Raw genomic sequence first — 22,054 nt, forward strand, 5'->3', positions numbered from 1 at the left:
CATTATTCAAAAGGGTAAAGCAAAGTTCAACAATTTGGGAGTGCTCATTTAACCAGTTAAATTGTCGTACTCTGCAAAGGCACGTATTTAAAATTTTGGCCAGAAAACTCGTCCTTAAATATCGATCGATTTAAATCACTCTAATATGGCAAAAACTCTCAAACCTGGGACGTTTCCAAAATGAGGGTAATTTAAATCGATTGATACACGAAGAACGAGTTTTATGGCGACATTTTTGATACGTGTGTTTTTTCAGTGTACGACACTTCACTGGCTAAAATAATATATATTTTGACATGAATATCTAAGATTGAATTGAGCAATTAATTGGCGTATAAATCATCTTTATGTTGAATGATGAAGCCAGAACTTCATATTAATACTTTATAATTATTGGTAGTTGCGAGAGCAATTTATTTACAAAACTTGTAATATGAACAAATATCTGTAGTTGACAATAAAATCATTCTGTGACCCCATACATGAGCCTGATAACCCACATGTTAATATATAAAAACTCGAGCATTTATATGGGGCAACATCTACTAAACGTGCTCAACGTGCTTTACAATGGGTCTATAGAAAACAGCAACACATAACATATTACATGACAAGACATGAAGGCAATATTACACAAATAATTTTTGAACAGAGACATCGAGTTGACGACCAGGTACTCATTATACACATGAGCACGATGAGAGAATGTGAGTAAAGAGCATAGCATTTTCCAAGTACTGAACTATGTGCCGCTCAGAGCAGGACACGAACACTTGACCTTTCGATCCGAAGGCGAGTGTCATACCATAAGACCACATAGCCGCACATATAACTAAGAAATTGAACAAAAATGTTCACATAAAACAAGGTTTATAAAAGCAGTTGGGCTCACAAGAAATGCTACGCGTTTTTGTATACTAGCTATTTAAACTTGAATAATTTCGTGAAGAAAGTATCACTTAGGAGTGATATGTTCGTTAAAGTAACACTTTTTTTCAAGAAATGTGGCTTGTCATGTTTATGCACGGGGCCCCAGAGATATCTTTTAAATGGCAAAATTGGGTTAAAACGATGAGGACTAATTGAAAAATAAACTGAAATACACTGACTTAACTCTCATTTGAAATTTATAGAGAATAATAGCCAATACACGGCAAAGCTTAAAGATTATGTCAATGCTCTTCTTGTTTTCAGAGCTTAAGCAAACCCAACAACAAAAGATTCAAGTGAGTATTACTTAAATCTAACTTGCTAACCAACCAAAGATCTAGTTCTCTCTCAGTCTATTTAACAATTTATCACTCTCAACCGAATTATAGAGCGTGTCTAAAATACAAGCCGAATCAAATACTGGCGGGCCTTGTGCTTCACTTCCCTGTCTTTGGAGGAATACGCACTTTAGATGGAAGTCGATTTGGAAGCTCGAGGTTCTTCGGGACAAGGGCGAAGAGTACTCATAATTGGGAGAAAAGCATACTGTGCTCTATCGTTGCCATCCATCGTGATAGCACGATTGCTACAGTTAATATAAAAAGATATTGGGTGGCGGCCATGATAAATCAGTGAGGTTAGCAGAAATCGCCGGATTTGCATTTTATTTTGGAGCGGCCCAGAGGATGCATGGCATTAATTAGGTTGAACACTGCATCATAACATGATTGTCCGGAGGTTTCAAGGTGGTTCATTGGTGCAGCAAAGAATTTGCTGATCGGGTGGATTGCTATATATAATTTAGCAGTCTTAGCCTCAAAAACACCTGAGTGTTGTTTTTTTTTTCAAGCAATACTAAATACACCAAATATCGCACTTCCACCAGAGCAAATCGTTATTTACATTTTTGGTATATTTCAACACGGGCCATAAGTTACGCACATTTATGCAAACCTACAGCATATTTCGTGAAAGAAAAAACATCATTTTAAAATGAGCCTCTATCTACACCCACTGTTACTTAGATGGTCAGAACGAGTCGAAATTTCGAAACACCTCAAAGGTTAAATAAGTGATCAGCGTTAGCCAAGCAGTCGTTGGTCTTAAAACCACATCTTTCGAGCTAGGGCGTTCTCTCGCCGCCATCGCCCCCCCCCCCCCCCCCCCCCCACCTATTTCTCTCTTACTCTATCTCTCCCTCTTTCTCTCTTCCACCTCTCTCTCTCTCTCTCTCTCTCTCTCTCTCTCTCTCTGTCTCTGTCTCTCTCTCTTTCTGCCAGACTAAGGGTTGGGGTCTTGTTAGTGTTGTTTATTGTTGATTATAGTATTGTTAACCGTAGTGGTTGTGATGGTGGAAGTAGGAGCTGTAGTAGTTGTTGTTGTGGTGGTAGCTATGGTGGCAGTGACAGTGGTGATGATAACATTGATGAATATCATTCATATTTCCTCAGGACAAGCCATATTTTTCCTACTTCCCCACACCAGACGCTGTGCTGTGTCTTAAAGACGCTTATTGCACATTTCCAGTCTACGGTAAAACAGAGCAGCCTGGGTAAATCTTTTTTCGAGCCTTTAAACCCCTTTAATGTGATGACGCATAATTTGTTTGTTTTTTAAATCATCGGAAGTGTTTTGTAGGTGAACGCGAGGTCCCAGGTTTGATAGTTTTACCAAGATAAGGGTCATTTAAATCGATCGATATTTTAAGGAGGAGTGTTCTGGCCAAATTTTAAAATACGTGTATATATAAGAATGTATCAAGAAATAAATTTTTGAACAGATCCTTATGAAAGCAATGAGCAGCTATGGTGTTGTGTAGCATGACACTCGCCTTTAGACCGATTGGTCCAAGACTCAAGTCTTGCTCTAGCCTATGACTTGTTTTTTCCTAGCCTAAGTTGATATTCTTATTAAAGCGTCAAACAAAAAAATATCTGATTTAAGTGTGCGAATGATATTATATTGAAATAAGTAAGTAATTGTGCGGCTATGTAGTCTATTGGTATGACACTCGCCTTCGGATTGGAAGGTACTGGGTTCGAGCTCTGCTCTGAACGGCGCTTAATTGAGTCCTTGGAAAAAGGCTCTTTGCCCATATTCTCTCACCATAAAGGAATAGCTGGTCGTTAACAGCGTTGTCTCTGTCGGAAATAAATGTAATATCGCCTAACAGACATCATGCTCGGCCTAAAGATTTGCTGTGGGCTTTGAGCATATTAAGTAAATATTAGACTATAAAATAAAAGCTCAATTTGTTTTTAATTAATGTATTTTGAAATCATATTTTTATCTTTTACTACCTTTACATGAAGCGCGAGAATTACCAGGATATACCCCTTGAGCAGCACTCTACCTTCAACAAATTCCTCTGAGCTTACAAATGTCACTCACAACGGCGAAGGAATGACCAAAGCGGATATCATAGTGTCTAGTAATACACCAGGACCGCAGAAAATTTGTATCAGAGTGGAGGATAATAATGGGTCAGTACGAAAATATATATATTGTTATCATAGAAATAGTTACAGTTATGATGATAATGATGATGATGATGGTGATGATGATGGTGATGATTATGATTATGATGATGATAATTGACACTGTTATTATTATTATCATTATTATTATTATCATCATCATTATTATTATTATTATTATTATTATTATTATTATTATTATTATTATTATTATTATTATTATTATTATTATTATTATTATTATTATTATTATTATTATTATTATTATTATTATTATTATTATTATTATCATTATTATTATTAAAGCCATGGTGATGATGATAATGATGATGATGATGATGATGATGATGATGATGATGATGATGATGATGATGATGATGATGATGATGATGATGATGATGATGATGATGATGATGATGATGATGATGATGATGATGAAAAGCTCAGAGCAAATATGGATATTTGTCCGATCTTTAGATTACCAAATGACGATTTACAAATCTGTTTCTATCCTTTCCATTGTACCACCAGACAAATTTTCTCGATTTATTTTGCATTTTAACAATGTTTTAGTTGTGATATTTTGAATGAAGACGATAGTTTTACATAGAAAGCCATTCAGAATGGAAGAAAAGTTTTATTTCTGAAATTGAAATTTTATTTGTATTTTAACTCGGATTTAAATTGATCTTAAGTCGTAAAACTATTTTAAAACCCCCAAAAACCAAACAAATCACTCTTATAGATGGAATGAAATTGACGTCACTAAACTCTTTTCTACACATAGTTTTATCTAAATGCATACCATTGATAAGAGCATATGAGCTATGTTGTTTTACTTTTTCTCAAACTATTTCTATTCAGACTTTCCACCGACAAATGTGTCGATGTCAAGATTTTCAGCATAGGTAAGACCAGTTCCTCTGGACTCAGACTTTGCTCTATGCCGACGTGTACATGCATGCAGGTCTGACATCCGAACCCGATTATGGGCCTAGTTTAACATTGTTGTAATGGACAATGTCGTGCGCCATTTTTTGAGATTTCTATTACAACAATGAGCCCATAATGAATTGGGTAATTAGACCTGCAAATAAATGTACGTCGCTCTATTCCCATCCTTATGTCGAGTTATTTCATTCATCACTTATTAAGCCTAGATAGTAAAAGACTTTCTAGTCATTAGTCTCTGTAAAACAAATGCATGAGAAAGAAAAATGGCTCTTGTGAGCGTATTTTATTCTCAAAATCCGTTGGCTCTAGCCCAGAATTGGGCCTTGGCTAATTCGGTTATTTTGAGCTGGTAAGAAATTAGTCTTCATACATTTCCAACGCAAAAGACATAATCAGTGTAACATCCGGTTTTCATTTTGTTTAGTCTCGTCTTCTATGTGAACGTTCCTGATAGTCACATGATTAATCAAGAGAATAAAGTAGTAGTAGTAGTAGTAGTAGTAGTAGTAGTAGTAGTAGTAGTAGTAGTGGTGGTAGTAGTAGTAGTAGTAGTAGTAGTAGTAGTAGTAGTAGTAGTAGTAGTAGTAGTAGTAGTAGTAGTAGTAGTAGTAGTAGTAGTAGCAATGGTATCAATATCAATAGCAGTAATGCTATTGACAATAGTAAGAAATTATGAACTTCAGTTATGCGAACAAAAAGAGACCCCTTAAATATCACTTTTTAAAAATATAAATCAATTGCTTATATAATTATATCTAACCAAGGACGACGATACACATTGTTGCCAGAAGTAACAAAAATTAAAGTTGGATCAGTTACTTTCATCTGAATCACACATGTACTTCTTTGCAGACCTGATAACCGAACGCAATTGGGTTCAACAGTCGTGACGTCACTTCCCTCGTAATGACGCATAGTAACGTAGAAACTGGTTCTAAACTATCGGAACAATGGCGGACGCCCATGTGAAATATTCGACGAGCATAATAGTGGATCCAGAAGAGAAAAAACATAAGTCTGATCATGTTTTGACTTTTATATATTCTGATCATATGACATGTGAAAAAGTTCTAGCCAGCATTAAGAAGAAAAAGTACCGATTTTCTTTGTTTAGAACTGCTCAAGTTTTCTTTAAGAGCAACAAAACATTAACACAAGTAGATCCATTTGCAGTATTTTTTTCTATCGCTGAAATTTTTTTTTCATCCGATACGATATTGACACACCCATATTTTTCTAATCAAACAAGCGGTTGTTGTGAGCATACATATATATGATTCCCTCTTGATGCTGTGCGCTTAGGTAATTTACTCACAACATTCCACCAGCCGGACATAAATTACCAACTCACAAAATTATGTGTGACCTTTACCGTTTATAGTCCGATTGATACAATTTAGTGAGAACTACTCATAAAAAATGGCTGGCTTGAAACAATAGCAAAGAGCTGAGTGACTTCAATTTAATTCTATCAATAATGGTTATAATATTATAGGTCCCTGTGACAAGTTTAACCCATGTGGTGATAATGGAAAATGTAACGAGACAGGACAAGGTGATGATGATTTTGTCTGCAACTGCTACCCTGGCTGGACGGGAATGAAATGTGAAACCGGTAAGACTATGTATCATCACTATTATTACAGTATCATTTTTTTTCAACCTGTATTGTCGATGTCTTCTTCACGTCATAGAAATCCTCATCATCATCATCATCATCATCATCATCATCAACATCATCATCATCATCATCATCATCATCATCATCAACATGATGTAAAATCAAGTTTGCAAAAGGATTTATTGAAACCATTTTCGCAACTTTGATAAGTAGCAATGATGGCATGCCTTAATACATAAATAACCAAAGAATTGGTTGAGAAAATCAATCCCTTTACCGTAGTAATATTAATTCTCATAATTGATGTCTTTCAGCTTACAACCCCTGTGACCACAACTACTGCGGTAAACACACACAAATGTGTGGCTTCAATGCTTTGGCCTCTCCTGTTCCATTATGTTTGTGTAAAGACAGCTTCACAGGGCCGAAATGTTTAACTCGTAAGATTTGTCTTTCATTATCTTTATTTCATATGATTCTTACAAATTATCGTCTAGATATATCATTATTGTTAAATTCCTGCCCTTCCACCCTCACTTTTCATGGTTTTATGATGACTAAACGTTATATATATTATAAGTATGGTGAAAAGCAGGAGAGATACACATTTCGGAGTGGTTAGAAAATGGTGATTAATTATAATGATTAATAAATAGATAAATTAAATAAATAAATTCCCTATATTCATTTCATCCATAAGGCAGGGGGTTTCGGTAGCTCAGTTGTGAGATTGATCCCGGGTGCAGTCAAGATTTTTTTTCAGACCACCCTGTCCACCCAGCAGTAAATGGGTAACTGGGTCTGTTAGATCTAGCGGGAACTACTTTTTAAAAATAAAATTCATCCATTAACACCCACCCACATCCACACTCCCCCCCCCCTACATATGTATATATATATATATATATATATATATATATATATATATATATATATTTATATATATATATAAATATATATATAAATAAATATATATATATATATATATGGTGTATATATATATATATATATATATATATATATATATATATATATATATATATGGATGAATTTTATTTTTAAAAAGTAGTTTCCGCTAGATCTAACAGACCCAGTTACCCATTTACTGCTGGGTGGACAGGGGGGTCGGAAAAAAATCTTGACTGCACCCGGGATCAATCTCACAACTGAGCTACCGAAACCCCCTTATGGATGAAATGAATATAGGGAATTTATTTATATATATAATGCAATTTTCACTCACATTTTTTTGCCGAGACGACTCGTTTCTGTGTTTTTTACACTGCTTCAGTCGGCGTAATCCATTGTAATGTCCGTAGAAAACTTCTTACTCCAAACTAAAGTTGTTTCGTTGTGTAGTGGTGATTAGTGTTGATGTGTATTGTGATGTGCTCTCATGTTTATATTATGTGTGTGTGTGTGTGTGTGTGTGTGTATGTGTGTGTATGCGTGTAGTTTTCTACGGACATTACAATGGATTACGCCGACTGAAGAAGTGTAAAAAACACAAACGAGTCGTCTCGGCAAAAAAATGTGAGTGAAAATTTGCATTATATATTAGCTCTAACCACCATTATCGAGCACTTTCGTACCTACAAGTACCCACCAACACTCATAATATATATATATATATATATATATATATATATATATATATATATATATATATATATATATTATTTTGATATTTACCTAAATGTTGGAGTCAGTCTTCATCGATGTTTCAGGCCCTTTCAGTCATCGTCAGGACTGTGTGTTACATGAGTTTGGTTTGTTGGGTCTGTTAGATCTAGCGGGAACTACTTTAAAATAAATTCTCATTAACACACATCTGCGAGTGAAGTCCTAAATCGATGTAGACTGACTCAACATGTGATGAATATAAATAATAATTGCTCATTCTACAATCGAGACTATCCGTACCATATTGTATCAAACACATTCAATATATATATATATTATATATATATATATATATATATATATATATATTTTGTGTGTGTGTGTGTGTGTGTGTGTGTGTGCGAACAGAGCAAGGTATTGGGTATTCATCATAAGTTTGTTGTTGGTCCACAATATTATGTATCTTAGACCTTCTTGGCCATCTTCAGCGCCTTGTGGAATTTTGTTGTTGTTAATGACTGTTGAGGTACGTATTGTAGTTGTTTAACTGTGTTTCCGTCTATGTAAAAAGCTGTAGTTGAGTTGCTTTTCATTTTGAGAGTGTTATTTATTTGTAAACCATTTTTAATGTATTTTATTAAATACATCTTAGCCCCCTACCCATGTTATGGTGTGGTTTGTGCCAATCAAGGTGTCTGCTTGAACAGTGTATTCAATACAATGGGATGTGTTTGTCCCCTGGGATTTACTGGAAAGTTATGTGCTAAAGGTATGTTAATAACATTCTATTTATTATAATAATATTTTCCTTAAATTTAATCTTTAATTTTACTGTTGTTACAATTTCTTGATGTGCCGAAACGCGTTGCTATTACTTTTACCGTTGTCTTGATAAAAAGGACAAAATTTGATGTACAAGTTAAAATACTATCGAATTAAAATTTTAACATCGCTTGCGAGGACATTATTTACTTCTTGATATCAGGGGGCGAAGTGGCCGAGTGGTTAAGGCATTTCACTGTGACCCGGTAGGTCCCGGGTTCAAGTCCCACTTCAGGCACTTTCGTTTTTTGTCCTTGGGCAAGTGCCAGAAGACAAAAGAGAATAAAAAGAGTTTTTAAAAAAATTCTTTGTTGTCTTCTGGCACTTTTCTACTCACTTCATTCCTTGTTGTTATCACTAAGATATTGATATTGTTCAAAAGATTGATATCAGCAAATAGTTTATACTTTAATCGGAACGTAGTTGGGGGAAAAGGAGTAGAGATGATTGTCAATATTAGAAGAAGAAATATTAAAATTTTGTAACCCCGACTGTCTGGTTTGTATTTTACTTAACTTAATTTGCTAATGATCTACCGTATCCTAACAAGGCCATTTAATATTTTGTATAAAGTTATTATATAAGGCCAAGCCCAAACTTCATGATGAGGTAACCGTCCTATTTGTTTCTAAATGTACAATTAGTGGCAAAAGGCCAAAATTACTATCCATATAAACTATATGCTTTTCTACTAATTGCATATTGATAAATGTGTGTAAAGAATTGACTTTTGAGGTTAAAAAGATCAAAACCATTGCCTTTATGAGTAATTAAAAAAAAGAAATGGGGATTGTAAAAGTTCCACTGCTTTCACTCCAGATTAAAATTATGATACCAACAACATTGATAACAACGTAAGCCAGTTAAACAATGAACAATTTTTAGGCTGCATATCCCTTGCCTCTCATATACACAGTGCTGGACAAATGATTCTCTTTCTTTTTTTATTTACAGTTGAAACATATCCCACCGTAAACAAGGTTAGTAAGTCCTCGAATATATCCATGTATTAATAAAAGCAGAGTTTTGCCGTCTGGAAAGGCTTGTGGCAATATCTTAATGGAGTTGTTTTTTCTCTTTATTTTTTATTCTTTGGTAAGCCTACCATGATGTACTTTTCAAAAATGTGTAGACATTTTACAGAAACTGTAAATTGTGCATTTTTGTGGATAAATACAGGTGTAATTTTAAAACAGTTTCTAAAACTTAATCTTAATAATCAAACCAACAAAACATCATGAAAAAATATATGATTTTCTATAGTATTGAAATGAAACTTTTGACATTAGATGTGTTTTTTTCATTCTGGACAGAATGACTTTACGGACATTATCGGCCCCACCAATGGCGGAAAGCTAACGTGTTATGTTAATGTTCCTTGCAATTTCCCAGTCTACACAACGACTGACTCTGTTGGGTACGTCCATATGATTCTATTCAGTACTAAAACTAATATAGAATAGGTCTGATTTTATCATTTTATCATCAATTTACCGATGAAGAACATAATAAATCTTTGATTGAAGTAATTTCAGAGAAGGATGTTGGCGTGACATTTGATCCCACTCTCAAATTTGATATACATATTAATGACATGATTAAAAGAGCAAATAAGTTGGTAGGAATTTAACGTTATTTAAGACCAACTTTGATGGATGGTGCATACTCTGGAGTATGCCAATTGCATATGGAGTCCGATGTATAAAAGACAGTCCATAGCCGCGAAGAACGTCCAAAGTCTGTCGATGAATTGTTTTATATCTTATAATGAAAGATTGGAACGCCTTTTACTTCCTTCTTTAAAGTACAGCAGACTTAGAGGTGATCTAATTCAAATTTACAAGGTCGTACACAAGATAGACAACTTGGATCCTTGGGAGTTCTTCAAATATGGTGATTTGTTGTCAACAAGTGGTGGGGTCTTCAAGATCTTCAAAGACCGGTGCTCGACCTCAATATGTGCCCACTCTTTAATTTTCGGGACCGTAGATATGTGATTTTACAGAAGGATGATGAGGATGAGCTGGAGGGAAAAAAGCACAAATAAAAGCATATTGAAAGAGCTGGAAGTCATGTCATGCCAGAGCTTTTAAATATAATCAGAAGGAGAAAACTCGGTTTTTTCGGTCATATATTCCGAAGCCCATGCACGCTGATGAAAGATGTGATACAGGGGAAAATGGAGGGCAAACAAAAAAGGGGAAGACCTCGACTGTTGGCCTAATTTAGGTCGTATTTGGTTTTGTATTGTATTGTATTATTTTTTGTCATTTGTTGTTTGAAATATGTTACAGTATACTTCAGCCTTTTAAATACATTTCAATAATATCTTTCCCCTTGCTGTTTTCACTTAATAACCCACCCAGGCTATTTGCCCGATTATGTTGTCACCCGAGAGCCTGATTATTAGGCGGTTGTCAATGTGTTGAGTTACAAAACTATTTCTCATAGAGCATTTTCATTAATACCTTACCCACCATGGGCGAAGAGTGAGAAAAACCATTAAAGTTAAAGCCCTTTCCGCACATTGATTGCATGGCATCCAAACAGTGCGCGAGTATTGTACAATGCAATGTACTTATTAAGTTCTATCCAGGGGATCCATTACCATCCAGATTGTAATTTCAATTAGTCAGGTGTTTCTCTCCTTCCAGATTCCCACCCAATATTTCTACAGACAACCATTCTCCAGATTTGACCGTTTCTGTGAAACATCCACACAAAGATTTGGTTACCAAAGGTCCAGAATTATTTCTTAACCCAGCCTCTGCACTGTCTCACAAACAAGGAAATAAATCCGTTTGCTTTCTCATCCACGACTCAAAGTAAGGAGTGGTGGGGTTTTTGAGTCAGGTATTCTTCTTCTCCTTCTCCTCCTTCTCTTCCTCCTTCTTCTTCATCTTCTTCTTCTTCTTTTTCTTCTTCTTCTTCTTCTTCTTCTTCTTCTTCTTCTTCTTCTTCTTCTTCTTCTTCTTCTTCTTCTTCTTTCTTCTTCTTCTTCTTCTTCTTCTTTTCTTATATTATTATTATTATTATTATTATTATTATTATTATTATTATTATTATTATTATATTATTATTATTATTATTATTATTATTATTATTATTATTATTATATTATTATTATTATTATTATTATTATTATTTTATTATTATTGTTATTATTATTATTATCATTTTAATAATTGGGAATCGTTATAATGTTGATGATAATTATGATGAGGATGATGAAACTAAAAGACACAACATAACATAACATGACCAACGGCTTTGGTTTTTAATGTAGATCTATACTTAAAAAATAATTAATATGAACAATGCAAAGTGATATTAATATCATCAATTAATCACTAAACTAATGGTTAAGAAAACATTGTTGATGGTGAAATCTTAGATGATATAACTCTCGGTCGATCAAAGTTTTAACACTATCCAGTTATCAGACATTATTTGTTTCAAATCTACTATCATGCCACATGTGAATAGTACGAAACATTACAATTTTCTGCTTATTTTTAGCATTACACCTGGATAAATAAAGCTTGAATCTATCACCTCTTGTAAACGTAACAGTAAAAAAATAATGAATTGTGATGAATAAATTTTCTCAATTTTTAATGTAAATCACGTCTTTACGAAGTCGTCTGTCTATACTTTAGACTAGGTAGATCCAAATGTTCGTTCTTCATATGGCCAATAGTAGATACTATGAAGCTTTTTGTTTGCAAATTGTTGTGAAGTTTCAAGAGTTGCTAATTTTCTTTTGTATAAAGGGCAACAATACGTATTGCAATCTTCAAGTAGCGGTCGAACAATCAAACTGCATTAAAAAAACAACAACAAAAAATACATTCATCAAGAATAGCAAAACGTCTATAAATAATCCCAATGGTTCTGATAGATCAGTTAATATATGAAAATCAAAGTTTATATACACCAAATAACACCAAGATGCTTTTTTAGATTTGAAATAAGTACAAATATTATAAAATGGTCATCATCACATGGATTGGTTTTTCCTATTATATATAATACCTTGCATTTTGTAATGTTGAAACCAAGCAACCACATTTTATACTACATTTGAAACCAGAAAAATATATCATATCAAATACTGCGCTAATAACAATAATTTTTCATGCAATCTGCAAATAATTTACAAGTCGCGTCAACACTATCTGGAAGATCATTTATATATAGTATAAAAAGCAATGGACCCAATCCACTCCCAAGGGGAACACCACTAATAACATTCTTATAGTCCGACTTTTTCCTCATCCACAAAAATCACTCTCTGAATTATGTTTCTAAGAAAATCTTTAATCCAATCATAAACAAATCCTGTAATTCCATGGGATTTTTTAATTTTTAGAACAATCTTTCACGAGTGAAAGAATCAAAAGTCTTGCGGAATCAAGGTAAACGACATCAACACTTTTCCCCATTAACAAGAGACCTTTCTAAGTCGTCACTATCTTGCGGCTAATGTGTGATACACTTTCTTCTTTCTCAAAAACCATGCTAACTCTCACTCAAACATAAGTGAAGTTCAAGAAATTCTGTAGTGCGATCCTTCAAAATCGATTCCATAACCTTGCAGAGAATGCACGTCGGACTATTGCAACATCCATTTGTTGCCCTTTTTTATAAAAAGCCGCACATATGCTTGTTTTCAGTCTTCTTGTATTATTTCGGATTGAAGTGTCTTTTAATAAATGATTCATAACGGTGATATTGTTTCAATGCACATATCACTTAGTAACCTTCGATGAAAAGAGTCAGTCTCTATCATCTTAGTTGCATCCAAATTCATCAATTTTACAAGTTTATCATTTGTATATAACACAACAATCAGGAAATTCACATTGATTACTACAATTATAAGTTGGAACGAGGATGATGATGATGGTTATAAGGATGATGATGATGATGATGATGATGATGATGATGATGATGATGATGATGATGATGATGATCATGATGATGATCATGATGATGATCATGATGATCATGATGATGATGCGTAGACAATGATGACAATTATTATATCCTCGCTACAGCGTTGATAGGATGACAATAAATATTTTATAAAAAGCACTTTATTAAAAACATAAAAGTAAATTAGATAATATGTTGGTTTAATCAGTTAACTGCCATATTCTGGAGGGAAAAAAAAGCGTATTTAAAATCGGCCAGAAAACTCTTCCTTCAAATATCAATCGATTTAAATGATGCTCATCTTGGCAAAGACTGTCAAACCTGGGACCTCGAGAGTTTTCTGGACACATTTTTAAACACGCGTATTTCCAGAGTACAGCAATATCAATTGATTCCGTTTTTTTCTCTCCCTATGCCCAGGAACGACTCATCAGTTTGCTACACTATTGAATTCCTTGGTAAGTTGTTCCATTACTTGCTTTAGTAACACTTTGTTGTCTTCAATTTATTGTCGTCAATTGATTGATTATTTAATAGCCGCATGGTTGAATTCTTGTTATCTCCATTGGTTGATATTATTCTTGACTTATATGTATGTGTATAAATTTATACCCGCACACAAAAATGCACATATATATACATACATATATATATATATATATATATATATATATATATATATATATATTATATATATATTATTCATCATCATCATCATCATTATCATCATCATCATCATCATCATCATCATCATCATCATCATCATCATCATCATCATCATCAACAACATCATCATCACCACCACCAAATTTAATATCAATAAATTATTGACACAATTCCCATACGACTATAAAATCTCTGAATATATATATATTCATCGTATTTTTACTATTTCAGGAGTAAATGGAGCGACTACTCCAAACCCTTCACCTGTAGGGAAGGTTAGTGAAAAAAAAACCATAAATATATAATAAAATTACTAATTTACAATCCGAGGCTAATAATGATATTTTTACTTATTTACTCAGATGGTCGAGAAGAATTGCGCATGAGAAAGACGAAGCTCAGTATCTATGATTCAATGTCAAGAGCCTAAGATTTCTTAACTTAAAAGCCACATACTTGTATTTCTTTCTACAAGTTTTGTGTTTTTATTCTCAAAGCAACAACAACAAAAAAATAGAATGAACAAAATAACATTGAACACACTTGTCGAAGATGAGTATTTATCCTGAATGAAAGGTGAATTCAGCTTATAATTTTCCCATCTTTCTTTTATTTTGATGTGTACCTACATACATTTTCAGCCTCATTTCATGTACCCAACCCCGCCCGCAAATTCGGTTTTACCTTGTACGAATGATCTGAGAGGCTGTCGATTTCTTGTCAGTACAACACCAGATCCAAGTGGAAAATGGTATGGATTATTATTATGATTGGCCATGCAGAAGAAGAAGATGATGGAGGAGGAGGAGAAAGAGGAGGAGGAGGAAGGGGAGGAGAAGAAGAAGAAGAAGAATAAAAAGTTAGAGTAGTAGTAGTAGTAGTAGTAGTAGTAGTAGTAGTAGTAGTAGTAGTAGTAGTAATGGTAGTAGTAGTAGTAGTAGTAGTAGTAGTAGTAGTAGTAGTAGTATAGTAGTAGTATAGTAGTAGTAGTAGTAGTAGTAGTAGTAGTAGTAGTAGTAGTATAGTATAGTAGTAGTAGTAGTAGTAGTAGTAGTAGTAGTAGTAGTAGTGGTAGTAGTAGTAGTAGTAGTAGTAGTAGTAGTAGTAGTAGTAGTAGTAGTAGTAGTAGTAGTAGTAGTAGAAGTAGTAGCTGTCGTAGTACTAATATCAGTAGTTGCTATTAATTTTCTTTTAGTTCTTTCAGTAATAGTAATTAGTAGTAGTCAATAATAGCAATAACATTAGCGACAATAGTATTTTTAGTTGTATTTCCAGTAGCAACAGCAACAGCCGTAGTGTTAGATGCACTAAATGAGAAGAAGAGTAATCCCTTTCATTAGAATTTAGGCTATGATGGGACCTTGTAATGTCTTGTATAATTATTAAAAATAAAGAAGAAAAATATCGGAGATCTCAAAACCAAACAAACATGTTATTGCTTGGTCCCTGTTATTTCCGGGTCTGTTGTATTTGTTTTCCACAGTACCTTTGTCTTACGTAAGTGATTGTGCTTTAATTTTTTTTTCATTTTAGTAAATTCGTTAAAACTATATTGATTTGAACATTTTGCGATTGTAGACAAGTATATCATATTACACGACTACCCCTGTAACAATGCTACCATAATTCTCCCTTTTCTATATTTAATTTGGTTTCAGTTAAGATCAAGTGGCAATTTAGGCCTTATCAACGCCTATGACGTATTGCCAAGTACATTCCTTTTATCTGTTTTCTTTTTAGTTTTCCAGTGGCAATAACAAACGGTGTTGGAGCTGTATTTAACACTCAAAGAGGAATATCCACAACGGCATCATCCCAGATATTGCCATCACCCCGGACTTGCTCACATGAAGTTGCCGCTGTTCCCGATAAAAACAGCGATAAAATCTGTCTCAAAGTTGGGTAGGAATATAAATGTTCTGGATGAATTCACGTGTGTATAATCAAAACTCAAAAATTTGTTCTGATGTCGAGTTGTCTCTTCGGTCAAAAACAAGAACAAGCAAAAAAACAAACAAATGAGCACTCTGTGCTTCTTTGCTCTTACAGATTAGTTGGAGACTAATGATCCTCGTTAGACACGAATTCTTATTTGATTAACAAAAAGAATAGGTTGGAAAATCAACACAATTTATAATTATGATATTAAAAGAAAAAAATATATAGAGCACCACCAGACCAGTCTCTACTGCACGTGTTACAGTGGCGTGGCGTGCTTACAGTAGAAGGTGGTGCCAGAATAAGAAGAAAATTACTTAAAACATGCTATATTTATTTTAAAAGAACAAAAGAAAGAAAAAAAACACGAAGGAAAAGACTTACTAAATAAGTAAGAGGCAGAATATACCATTTCTCAGTTTTATTTTTTTTTTAAATGCTGTAATTCATTTTAAAAATATGGAACGGTGCCAGGCACCAAATCAACCAATATAGCCACGCCCCTGAGTGTTCACTGGCGCTGTACAAGACAAAGTTGAAATGTTAAATGCAATAAAATAAATTTACAATTTTAAATAAAACTAAATATTGATACCAGTGGAATACGAAGAACGTGGTTTGGAATATTGACTTTATATAAACATTAATAATACTAATACTAATAATAATAATAATAATAATAATAATAAAGTTTACTTGCATAGCGCCCAGTCCTGTTGACAAAACAGCTCTATGCGCATAAAATTGTAAAAAAAAAAACCATTATAAACGTTTGTGTACACACACACACAGACACGTGCGCGCACCAAAAATGCATACAGAGATGGAAAAATGGCAGGTACTCCATGAATTATTAAATAAAAATCATATCCGAATATTAAACAATAATGGCAGATGAAGAGAGATTATATGTCATGAGAATTCCGATGTAACACATATCTCATAAAAGAGAAATATATGGGCATTCAGATGAAAAAGAAACATTGGATTTTGGAATTCCTTCATTGTAGAAAGATTGAATGGCTATTTTGTTTTTCCATCCAGTCCATAGTCACATCAATCAGTTGTATTCTCGCAACTAAAAAAAAGGGTGGGGGCGAAGGGGTAGTCACTTTCAACAAGTGTGTCAAAATTCTCGCTTATAACAATTTCAAATCGTTATGTGATCCGTCAAAAGCGTTAAACGTCTATTCGCATCAAAATTCAAAGAACAATTCTCAAAGCTGTACATGTCGACATGTACACATATGCAGGTCTGACATCCAAACTCAATTATGGGTCTAGTTTAACATTGTTGTAACCGACAATATATTGCGTCATTTTTATAAAAAAAAAAAGATTTCCATTACAACATTGAGCCCATAAAGAATTGGGTTATCAGACCTGCAACGAAGTGCACGTCGGTCCATATTAAACATAGATGGCAGTATACATAAAGCTCTATAAATACAAATAAAAAATGATAAAATTTAAATACGACATGTGTGTTAGATCAAAGTCTAAGATGGAAAGAATTTTTTTTTAATATTTGAATAGTTGATGTTTTTCTCCCGTAGGTCTGGTGAAGAGAGATGTTTTGGTGTTCAGCTTGTGCCTCAATCAGGTAAGGAATACATTCTCGTAAATATGTTGATATAAGATAATAGCGAGTTTAATTTGATAAGAATAATAGTAATCTAGAAATAAGATAATGATAATGATGATGATGATGATGATGATGATGATGATGATGATGATGATGATGATGATGATGATGATGATGAAATGATGATGATAAGTTGGGTCCTTGGAAAGGCTCTTTACTCACATTCTCCCACCGCACTCAGGTGTAAAATGAGTACCCGGCCGTTAACAGCCTTTTCATAATATCGGAAAAAAAAATATTATAAAATCGCCTAACATGCGTCATGTCTCGTTCTTCATGTTACGTGTTGCTGTTGGTCAGGGATCCTTTGAGCACACGTAGTGGATATTGCGCTATATGAAAGCTCAAGCTCAAGCTCGAATAATGATTGTTGTTACAATTAACTCAGGTGTGATTTATATTATTTTTTAAATACAATAATGAAAAACAATCTAAAAGCCTAACGTCTAACACCAATAGAATAATAGAAATAGTTTCTCAAAAGTTAAGCAATGTTGACAAATGATCGACTTTAAAAAATATTTTTAAGCTTTTAATACTTAAGTTTAGATGGTATGATATTGTCAATTCTTGGTTTATATTTCATAATTCAACACCACTCTTCCAGTAAGTTAATTATTTTGGATTTTAAGGAATCACCAACAACGTCTCTGTCGAAAAAATATTGTAATAGCGCCTCACGGGCGTCATGTCTCATCCTACTTGTTGTGTTGTTGTTGGCTCAAGACTCATTGTAAAGCGCTTTGAGCACATTCAGTCTGTTTTGGGCTCTGTAAAAGCTTAGATTCCTTAAAAGTAGTGTTAGTATTGCTTCATTCCATCTATATTTTACAAGCGGAATTCGCTGCATCGCCCAACCATTAGTTATCTTGTGTTTTAATCTGATTAACGACTAGAAATCAATAGAGTATGAAATATATTGTTACAGCTAATCCATGTATCTGTATTTTTAATCGTCCCCATTTCACTCCAGGCACCGACTTGTGTTCTCTCAGTGATTGCGGTACTCAGGGTCAGTGTCTAGCTCTCCTTGCCAATTTGTCAACAACATGTGTATGTCATAATTGTTCTATACAAGCAGATTGCATGCCAGGTGAGTCTCATGTTTCACGTTACATTATCTGATAAGTCATTTCAGGGTTTTAGAATGTCATTCACCAACAAAGAGATTTTACTAAAATGATTTTCAAAAAACCCAAACGATAAATATTCTCAATCCGCTTTACTAAGTGTACCAAGCAATAGTTAATATGCAAAACGGGTCTCGAGGCAAGAATGCAAAGTTATCAAATATTTGCTATAAAAATAAGTAAAGATTCATTTACCTAAATAAATTAATGGTTGGCGGATAGCATTTTGGGCTTCCCTTTTACAAGATCTAGACATCGCCACATTTAATCGTCAACAAAGAAGTAGTGTCGGAGAGTAATTAAGTAGGTAGTTGCAAAAATTAATGTGAAATATATGAACGACTCAATACAAGAGGTCAGCATATAACGTACCAACTCACAAATCTGTATAAAACTTTGAATGTTTCTAGTCTAAACTAATATAATTTCATGAGAATTAATCACCAAAATGGATATCGAAAAGCAATAACAGAGAGTTGAATGACGCCAATTTCGTTCCTTCTATAGTTAACGTTTCTCTTAGCCACTCAGCTTTTATGCGATCAAATAAAGAGAATGAGTAATGTAAATTTGCTAAAACTCACCGGTCTTTCGCCAGGAAGAATATTGTCCTTACGTGCAATTCTCTCAAACTCGTCAAACCAACCGTACCGATACCAAATAACGATTGGTTCCTTTCGAGCCTTTTTCATTTCAGACCAATAAACCTTGTCGCCGACATATCGAGCATGGTTTTCTGCCGATGACGGCCGCTACTATCACTTTGGCGGCTATGCGCCTTGGAGTATGACACTCGCCTTCGGATCGGAAGGTCCTGAGTTCGAGTCCCAATCTGAGCGGCGCATAGCTGAGTCCTTGAGGAAAGGCTCTTTACTTGCATACTCTCATCGTACTCAGGTGTAAATTGAATCCTGGCCGCCAACAGCATTGTCTCTGTTGGAAAAAAATGTAATATCGCCTAACAGGCGTCATGCCTCGTCCTACATGTTAAGTGTTGTTTCATCTACAAACGGGAAGCTTCTGCTTAAACAAAACTCTTAAACATTGGCCAACATTCTCATGGAGGAAATAAAGTTGCTTAGTGGGCGATTCGATATAAAATTTAGAATAATCAATAGGGGTTATTGCACGTCAAAAAAATTCCGGTCCATATTGGCTATCTTTGGTGTGAAGTAGGAAAAGTGAAATGTGTCCATTCCCTCTCTACAGTCGGCAATGGTTGTTTGGAATACTCGATGATACAATCCACGAAGTGGCCAAAGAAGTGTTAGGTGTGATCTCGAGAAGGGGAAAGTTGGAAAAGAAACGTGGTGGTAGAATGAAGTTCAAGAAGCAATAAAGAAAAAGAGGGAAGCAAGGAAGAACACGAGACAAACAAGCATGCTATGAAAGTAGAAGAATATAAAGAGGCAAAGAGAGAAGCAAAAAGAGCTGTAGCAAAAGCGAAGTCGGAGACATTCAAAGATATGTTTGAGCAATAAGAAAGTAAAGAAGGGCAGAAATATATTTCAGAATAGCGAAACAGAGGGAGAAGAATAGGAGAGATATACAACATATAAAGATTATTAATGAGGAGAATGGAAGAGTATCGGGCAAAGATGAAGAGATTAGATCACGATGGAAAACATACTAAGACCACCTCATGAATGAAGAAAATGGTAGGGAGAGGATAAGTGCAGTTATTCAACCTAAAGAGAATATAGTAGATGAGATAAGCAAGAACGAGGTGTAGGATGCAGTACGCAAGATCAAAAGGAGGAAATCAGTTGGACCAGACAAGATACCAGCAGAAGTCTAGAAATCCATTGGAGAGAATGGGTTAATTTTCCTGGTATGGCTATTCAGCGACATCTTACAGAAAGAAAAAATACCAGAAGAATGGACAAAAAGTAAATTGATTCCCATATACAAAAATAAGGAACCTGTTCAAGAATGTGGCAACTATAGGGATTTCAAGTTGATGAGCTACAAAATGAAGATATGGGAAAGAATAATCGATAAGATTAGAAAGGATGTAGACATAAGTGAAAAGCAGTTTGGATTCGTTGCTGGTAACAGTATAGCAGTTGCTAATTTGCTCTAAAAGTGGCCGCAGAGAAGTATATAGAATAGCAAAGAAAATTACATTGTGTGTTCGTTGACCTGGAGAAAACCTATGATAGGATCCCAAGAGCTACTGCCTAAGAGCAAAAGAATTAACAGAGAAATATATCAAAGTTATCCAGGACATGTACGAAGGTAGAAAGATAGTGGTAAGGTCAGCTGTTGGGTCAACTTAACTATTTAATTTAAGAGTCGAACTACACCAGGGATCTGCACTCAGCCACTGCTGTTTGCAATCGTAATGGACGTTCTTCAGAACAGATTCGGCGTAAGGCACCATAGAAAATGATGTATGCGAACAACAACGCGATACTTTTGAATGATACAAAAGCCGAGGCGGAAACGGAGCTGGAGACGGGTGTTGGAAAAGAGGGGTAAGCAGATCGACTAAGTATTTGTGTATTGAACAACAGTCAGCAGGACCACCGATAAAGATAGCAGAAGATGATGTGCCATAGACAAACCAGTTCAAACACTTGGGAACAACTGTACAAGGAGATCGGGGCAATGAGATTGAAGTTAAGGAGAGGATCCAGGCAGGCCGGAATAATTGGGGTTATGTGTGACAAACGAATTTCCGCAAAGTTGAAGGGAATAGTTTATACATCCGTTGCAAGGCCAGCAATGCTGTATGGATTAGAGACAAAGAAACAAGATAGAGCAGTTGGGGTGGCAGAAATGAGGATGTTGAAATAGTCACTTGGCTGGACAAGAAAAGATAACGTGAGAACTGAACGGATTCGAAGGTTGACTGAAGTGAAGAGTGTACCGATAAAGATTAGAGACGATAGATTAAAATGGTCTGGACATGTTAAGAGACGAGAGAGGGAGTACGCGGGAAAGAAAGTATTAGATATACAATTAGCGGGAAAGAGAGAAAAGGGACACCCGAAGACTAGATTGATGGAAAGGGGCGATATGAAAGAACTGGACCTGGAGGAAGATGAGACAATGAACCGAGATGCATGGAGATGTGGCATCTAAAATGCGGGATGAGCTAAAAGAAGAAGAAGAAGACGAAGTAGTAGTAGCAGTAGTAGTAGTAGTAGTAGCAGTAGTAGTAACAGTAGTAGTAGTAGTAGTAGTAGTAGTAGTAGTAGTAGTAGTAGTAGTAGTAGTAGTAGTAGTAGTAGTAGTCGAAGAAGAAGAAGAAGAAGAAGAAGAAGAAGAAGAAGAAGAAGAAGAAGAAGAAGAAGAAGAAGAAGAA

The 22,054-nt window shown here is 34.6% G+C and overlaps 1 protein-coding gene across 1 annotated transcript in view; it reads left to right on the forward strand.

Moving 5' to 3' along the window:
* Positions 1-22,054, forward strand: part of LOC144980207 (uncharacterized) — a 37,658-nt gene that overhangs the window by 14,549 nt on the left and 1,055 nt on the right. Inside the window, exons 11-26 of the mRNA XM_078927824.1 lie at positions 1,195-1,226; positions 2,382-2,482; positions 3,243-3,413; positions 4,272-4,315; positions 5,857-5,976; positions 6,297-6,422; positions 8,258-8,374; positions 9,382-9,407; positions 9,741-9,844; positions 11,082-11,252; positions 13,786-13,823; positions 14,263-14,306; positions 14,673-14,782; positions 15,772-15,933; positions 17,526-17,572; positions 18,588-18,707. Of these exons, the coding sequence (XP_078783950.1) occupies positions 1,195-1,226; positions 2,382-2,482; positions 3,243-3,413; positions 4,272-4,315; positions 5,857-5,976; positions 6,297-6,422; positions 8,258-8,374; positions 9,382-9,407; positions 9,741-9,844; positions 11,082-11,252; positions 13,786-13,823; positions 14,263-14,306; positions 14,673-14,782; positions 15,772-15,933; positions 17,526-17,572; positions 18,588-18,707 (1,533 nt within the window). The remainder of the gene's footprint in view (positions 1-1,194; positions 1,227-2,381; positions 2,483-3,242; positions 3,414-4,271; positions 4,316-5,856; positions 5,977-6,296; positions 6,423-8,257; positions 8,375-9,381; positions 9,408-9,740; positions 9,845-11,081; positions 11,253-13,785; positions 13,824-14,262; positions 14,307-14,672; positions 14,783-15,771; positions 15,934-17,525; positions 17,573-18,587; positions 18,708-22,054) is intronic.

The sequence above is a fragment of the Berghia stephanieae genome, chromosome 1 (genome assembly GCF_034508935.2).
Source record: "Berghia stephanieae isolate SIO BIC M18660-M18661 chromosome 1, UCSD_Bste_1.3, whole genome shotgun sequence".
Classification (NCBI taxonomy): Eukaryota; Metazoa; Mollusca; class Gastropoda; order Nudibranchia; family Aeolidiidae; genus Berghia; species Berghia stephanieae.